General features: G+C 39.6%; 1 protein-coding gene across 3 annotated transcripts; it reads right to left on the bottom strand.

The window, feature by feature from the left end:
- Positions 1-9,102: 9,102 nt before the first annotated feature.
- LOC108317665 (replication protein A 70 kDa DNA-binding subunit) lies at positions 9,103-11,924 on the bottom strand. 3 transcript variants are annotated; one of them, XM_017548309.1, is made up of 2 exons: positions 10,286-11,924; positions 9,103-10,237 (listed from the first exon to the last, which is right to left on the bottom strand). In XM_017548309.1, the coding sequence occupies exons 1-2, from the start codon at positions 11,834-11,836 to the stop codon at positions 9,986-9,988; spliced, it is 1,803 nt and encodes a 600-aa protein (XP_017403798.1). In that variant the 5' UTR covers positions 11,837-11,924; the 3' UTR covers positions 9,103-9,985. The 3 variants fall into 3 exon arrangements, with proteins under 3 accessions (XP_017403798.1, XP_017403799.1, XP_017403797.1); XM_017548310.1 differs by having other exon boundaries at positions 9,103-10,177; XM_017548308.1 differs by having other exon boundaries at positions 9,103-11,924.
- Between the last annotated feature and the right edge of the window lie 870 nt (positions 11,925-12,794).

Genomic DNA, 12,794 nt, shown 5'->3' with positions numbered 1-12,794 from the left:
CTTGAGTCTCAGATGGCTGAAGGTGAAGCACTTCTTGCCCATGGGTAAGGGATATAAAGTCAGTTGACAGAGACTGGGGATCCTATCCTGGAATATGATTAAAGTTAACTGGAGTAAAATGTCCAAGACCAGACTCTGGAGCAGAGGGATAGCTCTAAAACAGGGGACACAGTAATGGAGCAGCAATGAGGGGCAGGGGGAAAGAGGGCCACCATACTGCATAACTCCAGGAACCATTCACGTGATATTTGTACTAGTTACTGAATGCTGTGTAACAAACCACCCCAAATGATTTGTTTGGGGTGCTTAAAACGACAAATATTTATTATCTCATAGTTTCCATGGGTCATATATCTAGGTCTCTCATGTAGTTGTATTCAAGCTGTTGGTTGGTGCTGGAGTCGTCTAGGGGAGAATCTGCTTCTGAGCTCATTTACGGTGGCTTTTTGTCAGGCCTCAGATCTGCTCTCAAGCTCCTTGATGTGGTTGCTGACAGGTCTTGGTTCCACGCCATGTGGGCTTGCCTGCTGGCTGCCCAAGTGTCCTTGTTATATGGCATCTGATTTTCTTTGAGTTAGTCGAGAGGGAGGTAGAGAGAGAGAAAGGGGGGGGGAGAGAGAGAGAGGGAGAGAGAGAGAAACAAGAAACACTGGGGGCAGAAGCCACAGTCTTTTTATAACCTAGTCTCAGAAGTGACATTCTACATGCTATCACTTCTGAATATTCCATTCACAGAAGTGCATCCTAAGTCCAGGCCACACTCGAGAGGAAGAGTATTAAGCATTTTGAAGGCAGGAATATTACATAACTTGTAAACCTCTCTTTAAAACCTACACAGTAGTCTGGGTCTCCTGCACCCTCTAGCTGGGCAGGGCACACCATCCATGTCTGTGCATGACAGCCTGGCTGAAAATCATTTGATTTTCAGTGGTCAAGGAGCAGGAATAGAATGTGAGACAAACATGAGTTAACCTGAAGAAATTATTGGTAAGGAGTAGGGATGCATGTGAAGGAATGGAACGTGGTGGCCAAAGGCCCAGGCTTCAGTTTCAGTGTCATTATCTGTGTGTAAAAGGATTATAAATAGTCAATAATTGTGTCAGCCCTACAAGGTCACTTCCAACATTAAGTCCTCCAGTGAGCTTTGTTGTTTCTACCACAGCAACACATCTCAGAAGTATCCCCTTTTCTCCATTGCCATGGCCACCTTCCACAATCCTCTACCATCTCCTATCTGGATGGCAGTAACGACCTTCCCACTAGCTTCCCCACTTCTACTCTTGCTTCTCTAAGGTTCATTCCCCTCTCAACAACTGGAATAATCTTTAAAGGCTGCACATCTGATCATACCATACTTCAGCTTAAAGCATTCAGTGCTTCCATGTGGTTTTAAAACAGAATCAAAATTCCACACCATAAACCATAAGGTCCTGAATCATCCAACTCTCACCTACCTTTCCAGATTTACCTTGAACAGTTGTACTCCTGGCATTTTTTTCTGCTCTAGCAAGCCATGCTTTTCCCTGGACAGGACTTTTCCCCAGGTCTGCCTGGGACCTCTTCCTCCAGATCTCTGCATGACTGTCTACTTCAGTTCTTCAGACCTCAGCTTGGTCATCGCCTCCCAGGGTGACTTTCCTGATCACCAGGCATTTTTTTATATCTTCATTTAATTATTTTCTTTCCTTGCACTTACATGATTTGTAATCATCTTGTTATTTTTTGCTTATTTATTGATGTCTCCACTTGCCTGGAAAGTGTGCTCCTTGAGGACAGTGCCCTGTCTATTTTTTGTTTGCTGTTGTGTCCTCAGGGGTTAACCTAATCCCTGGATCATAGCAGGCTCTCAAAAATAGTTATGGAATGAATAAATATATACGAAACATATATTAAATTATTCCCCTAGTTACCCTTTGGCACATAGTAAGTGCCAGATATGTAAGATAATTGCATATTGGAAATACAGTTGACCCTTGAACAACATGGATTTGAACTGAATGGGTCCACTTATATGGGGATATTTTTTTCTTTTAACCAGATGTGGATTGTCTGTATATACTGAAGGCTGACTTTTTCTGTGTGTGGGATCTGCAGGGCAACTATGGGACTTGAGTATGCAGGGATTTAAGTATAAGTGGGCAGTCCTGGAACCAATACCCTGCATAAGCTGAGGGGAGGCTGTACTAACATCTATTTCACATGGCTGGTGAAGAAATTGATTAGGATAGTATGTGAAAGGCACCAGCTATAGCACTTAATAGATTAAATCAATCACCATTTGTTGAGTACCTAGTGTTGTATTTGTGTAAGGCAGGTAGAGAGAGGGGTTTGGCAGATGGCTACTCAACATCTATATGTTTGAGAGCTCCTAGATATTTAACTGAGATTTCAAATTTTCACACTGATATTATTTAGATTTTAAAATCCCACACTACCAAATGTTATGCTGATGTAGATAAATGTGAGACAAGGGAGTATATTATTACTCTGGGCACAGTTTGTACCATAAAGTATGTCACTAAATAGATTTTAATGTTGGAAGCATCATTAACTCAAACATTCCATTAGCTTGTTTCCTACACTTGACAAAATCAATCTTGTTTGTGTTAGAATATTTTTTTTTCTCCTATAACAAGGATATAGATGAAAACATTTAGATAGTACAGGAAAACCATCAAGAGAAAACAATTCCTTAAATATAAGGGCTGCTACTGGCCTGGGTTTTGTTCTGGGTGCTGAGTCTTCTAATGGGACATCCCATATCATGTCCCATGGGGCCACCGTTGGTAAAGAACTTGCCACAGGGAAGCTGCTCAACAAATGCTCCTTAAAGAAAAGGAAATGTGAACTGAAGTCTAGACCAACACCTTAGGCACAGTCTAAGAGGAAAGAAGATGAGACTGAAGTATTGAGGACTGGGTTTAAGTCACTATCCTATTATTTACTATCTTTGCAATTTAGGACAAAGTATTTAACTCCCCTGAACCTTGGATTCCAAAACCATAACTTGGGAAGGCATTATTACCTTTGTGTCATAGGATTGATCTGTTAACAAATGGAAGACAAGATACCTAGTTGCAGGAAGTTGATTATTTTTGCTTTCTTCACTTGCAAGTGGCCTCAGAAAGCTAGCTTTCTTTTTCATCTTCTCTAATATTTTCAGCCTCTCTACAGCTCAAACAATCCCTCTGTTGCTCAAAGCGATAGAGTGGCCCATAGACTCTACACAGTCTATTTCCTAGAAGATAAGTCTAGAGGCTTTTGATTTTATACATTGTAATAGTAATCAAAACATGAACAAAAATAGGAGGTATCATATATAATAAGCATAGTCACTGATAAATATTTTATAATCTCCTTTTGAAAAAGTAACTAGAATCCCTGTTAGACTTCTAACCTATGTGCTTGTTCTTGGGGAAGGATTCATCAAACCTCCTATTCTTCTAATCTAACTCCTTGTAGAAGGGACCTTCTTTGAGTAGTTATGAAGAGCCAAAGTAGAACAGTAGGTGATTCTCATTGTGACCCGTGGGTGATTTTCATTTCTAAGAATGTTTAGTTTGAATGATTTCCATTTTAATTGAGTTTTTGCCCAACCCAGGAAGAGTCATCTTAAACATTCATCACACTGGATAATGATATGGTCAGTAAAGGGTTGTCTTTGAATAATAAAAAAATTTCTAAGAGGGAGGAATTTATGCTACTCTGGAATTTCTAGCATATTTCCCTGTATTTGTAAGAAAGCAAATTTGAATTGTAAATCTTTTAAAAATTTCAATTTTGAAAATAAGTTATAATTTAATTTACTTCCATTTATCTATTCACAAACATACTTTGTGATAGGATATTAAAAGACATGTTACTAATTTCAAAGAGCTTCAAGTAGAATGGGAAAGATGAAGCTGCAAATAAGCACATGCATGACAATTCTATGACAGAGGCAGGAGGACAGGGCATGGCTAGTTATAAAGAAGAGAGGAGTTAATTTTTTCTAGGCTGGCAGATACTAGTTAATAGAGGAGGCTCCAATCAACATGTCAGCTGGGCTGCAGTCATCTTGACTACTTGACCAGGGAAAGATCTGCTCCCAAACTCACTCATGGTTGTTTGCAGGATTCGGTTCCTCATAGGCTTTTGGACTGAAGGCCTTAGTTACTTGCTGGCAGTTGGGTCCTCCCTCAATTTCTGGCTACCTGGGCTTCTGCTTAGAGCAGCTGACAACACGGCAGCTTGTTTTACTCCAGTAAGCAAGGAAGAAGAGGCAGAGAGTGAGCATGAGCAAGACCAAAGCCATGGTCTTTTGTGATCTAATCTCTAAAATGGCATCCCATCGCTTTTGCCATAGTCTGTTCATTAGAAGCAGGTCACTAGGCTCAGTGTACACATAAGGGAAGGGATTACACATGGGTATGAATACCAGGAGATGGGGATCGCTGTGCACCCTACTGGAAGGTGACTGCAGATGAGCATTTATCAAGGCAAACTTGGGATGGAGGAAGAGGAGAGGCAAATTCATGGAAGAGGAAGTCAAATGAGCTAGCCTTGAAAGTGTGAAAGGCTTGATTGGAGAATTTCAAATATTTGACTGGGACGCAGGGTGCAGGAGTAGAATGAAGAGTGGTGACGGTGGTGGTCATAGTAGTGATGACAGAAAAGGATCTGAGAAAGATAGGTAAGAGACAGTTTCAATGAATATAAAGTTACAGTTATGAAAGCATAATAAGTTCTTGAGATCTGCTGTACAACGTAGTGCCTGTAGTTAACAATACGGTATTGTGTACTTAAAAATTTATTAAGAGGGCAAATCTCATGTTAAGTGTTCTTACCACAAAACAGAACAAACATAACAAAACCAAAAAACAAAAAACCACCCATAGGGACATAAGGAAACATTTGGAGGTGATGGATATTTGTTATTATGATTGTGGTAATGGTGTCATCGATGTATGCTTATGTCTAAATTCATCAAATTATACATATTAAATATGTACCATATTTTGTGTATTGGTTATACCTCAATAAGGCTATTAAAAAAGGATACAGGTAATGAAGGGCTTTGTTTAGAGAAATAGAGAAAAGTAAACTTTATACCAAGGGCCTGGAGAATTATAAAGCAGTTTTAAAGAGAGGCATGATCACACATTTACCATTGAACGATTACTCTTATGGCAGTGTTGTTGAAGAAGTCATTTATCTTGCTAACAGTTGATCCCATTAGACCCTCATAACCAACATGCCTGTCAGCTTTTCTGGCCTATGGAAGCGATGAGATTCAGGGCTATACAATGAGTCATTAATAATTTTTCACGTGGTTATGGGGCCGTGTGTGTTGTGTAAGTTGTGAAATGGCAAAAGAGTAGGCAATTGATCTCTTTTTTTTTGGATCAATTTCAAGAAAACTGGGAAAACTTAGATCAGAAGCAGTTGTTCGTTTGTCCCTTAGTGGAATAAAATTTAATTAGCTTTTATAGATTGTTTACTTTAGTCCCACTGAATGAGAGCCACCCCACTGTCTCTTTCTTGAAACCTTACTGTTCTATAGTTGGAAAGTTTTAAAAATATATATGCAGGTGATCATCTAGAGCTTTAGAATGCTTTTTGAAATAGAAGACAATAAAGCAATCATGCCTCTGTTCCTTAATTGTAATGTGAGGGTCTTGATCATGGTGGTCTATGAGGCCCCACAAAATTCCACATGCTGAAATTTTCTGTAATAGCTATAATTGCTTAGAAATCTGCTTATTTTATGCCTAAAGATTAATTTTAGGGCAGGGTATATTCTTCCCATTTCAGCCTGACATTCTTTGATTTTTTTGGGTTATAACATTTTATAAAAAGGCCTTTCTTCTATTATTGTGGAAAAAGGCTTTTCTTATTGTACTATTACAAAATATTTAGAAAAGCAGTTGCTAAGATAACATCGGAACTTGTGAAATGCTTTTACTTCTCACTATACTGCTGACAGGCTGAACTCCTTTTTTCTTGTCCAGCAGAGACATTGTCACTTCCAACAGAGAATATATAATGCATGAAAAGACGGACGGCTCAGAGTGATAAGGCACAAGTGGAGGGTGTGTTCCACCTTTGTCAGTCAGCTGGGAAGTAAAAAGAGCCATTCTTGCACCTGAGTTTGCCCAGTCATCCTGCCCCACCTGCCTCTCTTGGAGCAGAGCAATGCCCTATCTATGCACTGTGGGAGCTAATTCAAACACATTTCTTTTGAATCGGGATGAGGTCTCTGTAGTTAGATAAAGGGGCTCTCTATTTGCCACCACCCAGAGAAAGTTCTTGAGCTTGACATCATGTGAAGATGGCAAAAGAATTTGTAGGAAATGACTGGATGAGAACTAGATATTATTTGCTGTACACATTTGCAAAAGGGAAATGTGAGATTCTGTGATCTCTGCAGGTCCTCCTCATTAAAGATGCGGTGAGATCCTCTCCTTAGTACAAAAGGTATATTTTGGGAGCTTCAAATATATTTTTAATAATTTATTTTAAGCTGGGTTAATACATAGATGTTCATTATATTGTTTATGATTTTTTATGAAAAAAGCATAGTAAAATTTTTAAACAACTTTGAGATATAATCAACATACAATAAACACATATTTAAAGTAGGCAATTTGATAAGTTTTGACATATGTATATACCTGGCAAGTCATTACTGCAGTTAAGAAAATGAACATATCTGGCAAGCCCCAAATTTTCTTCATGCTCCTTTGTAATCTCTCTCTTCTGTTTCTCCATAAGCTGCTAACTTGCTGAAACCATGGATTTCCTTTCTGCTACTATAGATTAGGTTGCATTTTCCAGAATTTTATGTAAGTGGAATCATACAGTATGTACCCTATGTTGGCTGGCTCCTTTCACTCAGCGTATTTTGAGATCCATCAATAATGTTGAATGTAACAATCGTTTATTCCTTTTCATTGGTGGGTAGTACTCCATTGTAGGGATATGCCACTATTTATTTATTTGTTCACCTGCTGATGAACATTGGAGTTGCTTCACAGTTTTACTTATCATAAATAAAGCTGCTGGGAACATTCTTATACAGTGGTTTTGTGTGTGTGTGTGTGTGTGTGTATATATGTGTGCGTGTGTGTGAATACATTCTCTCATTTCTTTTGGACAAAGACCAACAAACAGAATGGCTAGATTATACAGTAGTTTTATATTTAGGTTTTTAAGAAACAATAAAACTATTTCTTAGTGTAGCTGTACCATTTTGCATTCCCACCAACGGGACTGAGAGTTCCAGTTCCTCCACATTCCCTCCAATGCTTGATACAGTCAGTGTTTATAGTTTTAGCCACCCTAATAGGTATGTGGTCATATCTGATTTTTAACTTACATTTTTCAATGAGTAATAATGTTGAGCACCCTTTCATGTGTATATTTGCTCTCTGTATGTTTTCTCTGTAAATTTTGTGTTCATTCTTTTGTCCACTTAAAAAATTGGGCTGTTTGTTTGCTTATTATTTGGTTTTGACAGTTCTTTATGTATTCTAGATAGAAGTCTTTATCAGGGATGTTCTGTAAAAATTTCCTTCCAGTTAATGACTTGTCTTTCCATTCTCTTAGGAGTGTCTTTTTTTTTTGAATTTTTTAAAAAAGTTTATATTTTTAAAATTATTTATTTTTTTTAGGAGTGTCTTCTAATAGTAGAAGTTTTAAATTTGATGTCTAATTTATCATTTTGTTCTTTTATTGATTATGCTTTCGGTGTTGCATCAAAGAAATTTTTGATTAACCCAAGGTCTCAGGGATTTTTTTTCTCACTTATTTTCTAAAAGTTTTATAATTTTTAGGCTTTGCATTGAGATATATGATCCATTTTGAATTGCTTTTTGGCCTTTTGACTAAGATCAAGTATAATTCATTTTGAGTTAATTTTTTAATATCATATGAAGTATAGTTACAAGAGCATTTTTTTGCATAGGGATATCCAATTGTTCTTGCACTATTTCTTGAAAAATTTATCTTTTGCCATACATATTTCATTTTTTTTCTCCCCACCCGAGGCTTGTCTTTTTTTTCTAACATTGTCTTTTGTAGTACAATAGTTTTCAATTTGACATAGTCATATTTATAAATTTTATCATTCATAATTAGTAATTTGGGGGCTGTATTTAAAAAAACCTTTGCTGCTTAAAAATCTCTTGGCTAGAATTGGATCTCCAACCTTTAGTTATCTATTATATGATAATCAAACATGCAAATATGGATGAAATATTTTTAGCATATGGAATATACTAATATTGTGAAGATAATGCATTATTTCAGAAACTATAGAGGTGCCAGGGGAGTTGCAAGTGGCAAATTAGGAACAGAAGAAATTACAAAACTTTATTGGGAAAGAAATTGCCAAATGTACCTCTAACTATTTTCGAGAACAGAAGGCTGATATTGGTGGAGAGGAGATGAGGCTTAGCAGCAGGTGAAAATTCATGATGATGACAGCTGATGTTAATATGCTGGGGAGTAGGTGGTGTGTATACTTGGATTTAAAGTGAAAGATCAACCATAGAGTATAACTGTCCATCATCTCATTCCGTGAACAATTACTAGAAATTATTTGGGCGCAGAAAATAAGTTACTCATGTTCCTTGTCTGACACTCAGAAAAAAACTATCTTGTGATTTGTGTGACAATTTGCCTTTCTTCCTCTTACATGCAAGGGACTGTCCTTGGTCAGTATCTTTTCCTGTTCCAAATCTCCACCACTCTCCTTGGTCTGGGTGGTCAACTAGCACAGCTCCTTGGTTCCAACAACTGCCTTACATTTTACCTCATTTAGGTCACTGGATGTGTCTAGTTCCCTGTACCTAAATATGTATGTCTATATGCAGCTATCTCCTCCACCTTTTGCTCCAGCTTCAGACAAAAAAGGAATGATACATACCCCTTCTCCTTAAATCCAAGATGATCTTCCTTTTTAGTCATTCTGTTTCTCATAACCTTATTGCTGCCTTTCTGTTGCCTTTATTATTTCTTGTGGTAAATAAATATGTTCATGACTCTCTTGTCCTTAAAAACGTCCTGCATGGGACCCCGAAACGTCCTCCCCCGCTTTTTGATCTTCCTCTTTTATCCACATTTTTTTTTTTAAAGAATATACTGTTTATTAAAACAAAGCAAGGGAAACAAAAGGTTTCAAAATCCTTTCCACTGAACATAGCTTTAGTCGAGAAAACAAAATATGCGAATGCAAGGACTATGAACAGGTAGGAAGAGTCTACGTTCACCAGCCGAAATGCAACTCGAATTGAAGTGGAAACTAAAGAAATGCTTTGTAGTTGCCTGGATTTCCCTAGGGGATGGCAAGTCAGTGCTTATCAGCAGTCCTCAGAAGAGACAATTCTGATTAGTATCAGACCCATCTGACTCAGGCTATTAAACCCTGAAGGAAGGATATTCTGCAGATATAAAAGATATGCCTTTGATTAATAATTCTACCCTATCGCCATTCCAAGCATCAACTACTAGGTAACACCTCCAGAAAGACAGCGCCTTTGAATCTAGGAAGACACACTTACTGACACACCTAGGTGTCCCACCACCTCTTCTCAGCTCTCCCCGCCGAGACACAACCCAAGGTGTAAGGGGGTCACCACTGGAGAAGCAGAAACCCAGTCACATCATTTACTTCACGTCCACAGTGAGGGTCGGTTACTGACATCATCATTCCTGCTGGATGGTAATGGAATCTTCACACCACTGACGGAGGCCTGGAGACAGGGGGTGACTGGTCCTACACTACACGGCTGGCGGATGCCCTGGGCCTGACGGTCTACACCGCAGCCACTCTCTCCATTGCCTACCACTGGGCTGTGAGATACACACGGGAGGAAATTGCTTAGTCCACCATAAAGAGCTTCTGTGCTGTGTAGTGAATGTGGGATTGGCACACAGGGGTGGGAGGAAATGGATTCCATTTGGCTCTTCACCTGCAAGCTTCTGCCCAATCAGCACTCTCTCCTCACATGGATGCGTTTCTCCGGATGCTCTGGACCAGCCTTCTGCCATACTCTCTGTAGTCCACAGGCTTCACATCCATCACAGTGGCCTTAATTCGAGACTCGTCATTGTAGGTCTCTACTTTGACCCTGACTTTGAATATGAAGGATCGGAAGTTGGCATTCTGAAAAACTTCTTCAAACGCCTGTTCATTCTTGTCTTTTAATTCTCCAAGATAGGCAGCATTTTGTCCAAGGATAGCTTCAGCAGACTCCTGGAAACAAGTCACCCACTGATTCTCTTGAAAATCTGCAATATTTACCGACAGGATCATGCGGTACTTGAAATTGGGGAATTCAGTGTCGCACTTCTCACAGCGGTATAAGCCATTCTGCTGATCAATCACTTTCTTATTGCAGTCCTGAGTCGGGCAGGCCTGGTACATGCAGTTCTCTTTGCGAAGATACACCACTGTGGCCACGGAGCTAAAGTAGTCCGGCTTGTCGCCTTGGCCCAGGTTCTCTGATTTGACCTCATACAAGGTTTTCCAGTTGGTGTTACTCCCTCCAAGTCCACCGCTCTTTAGGTCAGAGATGGAAACGCCATCTAAGGCTTGTCCTTCTGAGTCAAACCATCCACGAAGCTTATAGGCCTCTGGGATGTCAGGATTGACGATGATTGTGCTGGAAGACAGCACGGAGAGGCTCCGTCCACCAAAATCAGAGACTCTGGCTCCTTTGATAGCCAGCACAGGCTGTCTGGAACCATCAAATTTATCAGCATCTTCCCCCCACAGCGTAGCAGTCACCACCTTCCCCGATGTGTCCATCAAGTAGATATTCCTCTTAGCAACCTCTCTGTTGTTAGACCTCACTGTGATTTTAGTGGCATCTTCATAGCTCTTGCAGATCCCAATTATGTCAACAAGTGAGTCTTTAGACTTGTTCTCTAGGTTATCAATCCCTGTGAAATCAAACTGAACGGTAGGCAAGTGACGATCATCTTCACAGGGCATGACAGAAGTCTCATTATTAAAGGTCATCTCATAGTCATTTTTAACAGCTGTGAATTGTTTGTTAGCAATCTTCAGGGTGCCTTTTGAGAAATAATATACCTTGTTCACTTCAATGAGGGGAAAGAACTTGTCCACTTGCTCATTGAAAGCTGTAGCTCTGATTTCACCACTTTCATCAACTAGCTCCAGAGAGAACAGCTTCCCTTCCCCTCGGGAGTTGCTCCAGGTACGGATCTGACTTTTGTTGGTGACACGAGCACAAATCGTCCACTTGGACTGGTAAGGGGTGAGGCTGGCAATGGGCACCACTTTGGCCTGTGTTCCCCCGGAAGTGCCGGACAGGCTGGGACCTCCAACTTTTCCAAATGTCTTTGACGCACCATAAGCCTTAGGAACAGTGGAACCCACTCCAGAGCTTCCATTCTGTGGCTGGGGCTTGCTGCTCGCTGGGCTGGCAGCTGGAACTGGAGGAGGAGCTACCTGCTGCTGCCCATGTCCTTCATTGTAGGGCACTGGATTGCCAATCTTTACTCCAACTGCTTCGGCTGATTTCAAAACTTCTAATTCCATCAAAATAACTACTCTCCTTCCGTCTTTCAGGGTGTTCACAATGAATCGGTTAATCTGGCAAACGCAGTTGCTGGCCAATTGTCCTTGCTCAACAAGAGTGTTCAACTGTGTGGCCAACATGAAAGATGACAGAGTGTTCACTCCATCACTCATGAGCAGTCGATAACGTGGCGGACTGTTCCCTGTGGTGATGGGACGGATGTTGATGACTTGGAGGATGGGTTTGATGAATGTATCCTGCTGCTGCATTATGACCGCAATGGCCCCCTCGCTCAGTTGGCCGACCATGGCTCCGCCGCACTGGCTCCCTCGCGGACCCCACGGCAGCCCGAGCTTCCCACCGCCCCGGGTCCCGCGCGCTGCGCAGTTATTGGCCCGAGCTATCCACATTTTTTTTTTTTTCAAATAGTAATAATGCTATTCCCACTTCTACTATTCCAGCTTTCTCCTCAATCCACTGGATCCTAGCAGAGGATGCCTTCATCATTCTATTGAGATTCCTTTCCCTCAATCCAATAGCTCTTTAACTGCCATATCTTTTTTCAATGGACATTTTTCAAGTCTATTTTACTTATCAGTTGAATTTACTTATTTTTTTAAACTCTACATCCTTGGATGCCATGAAATTTTACTTTCTTGGTTCTTCTGCTTCTCAGACTATTTCTTTATTGTCTATATGCTCAATGAATTTGCTTTTTTGGGGTAAAATATTAAGTGACTAATCTAAATGAATGATAAGTATTATATGCACACTGGAGGTATGTCTTATTTCTTGTCAAGCTTTTAAGTTGGGTCCGCAAATGAAAATCTTACTGTTAACTTCTGTTTTTTATTTGAGTATTTCAAATGTTTTAATTTTATTCAATTAACTTTTTACTTACATAAGGTTAGTAGAGAAAGTATCCTTTTGGATCTGTTTACCTGTTCTTTTTTTGCACAAATCTGAACATTCATTAAATCTGTACATGAAAACAGCTGAATCCAGAGTATTTAATTCACAGGACAGGAATATAGAGTGCTGTTCTTTAAAAATTAGGCAAACCTTAGAAATCTATAAATGAGAATTGAAATTTGGAGCCTAGAGGTAGAAAATGTAATTAAAGAGAATACAGAAGCTCTAAGATTTTCTTCTTTTTCTGGGTAGAAGTAAAAAAAAAAAAAAAAAAAAAAAAAAGGCCAAATCTTATTTGACTTTTTCTCTACCAGATAAAAATGCAATACAAAGGCTTAGAAATACAAAGCTGCT

The sequence above is a fragment of the Cebus imitator genome, unplaced genomic scaffold, assembly GCF_001604975.1.
Source record: "Cebus imitator isolate Cc_AM_T3 unplaced genomic scaffold, Cebus_imitator-1.0 Scaffold206, whole genome shotgun sequence".
Classification (NCBI taxonomy): Eukaryota; Metazoa; Chordata; class Mammalia; order Primates; family Cebidae; genus Cebus; species Cebus imitator.
This window is presented reverse-complemented; position numbering and strand designations above follow the sequence as displayed.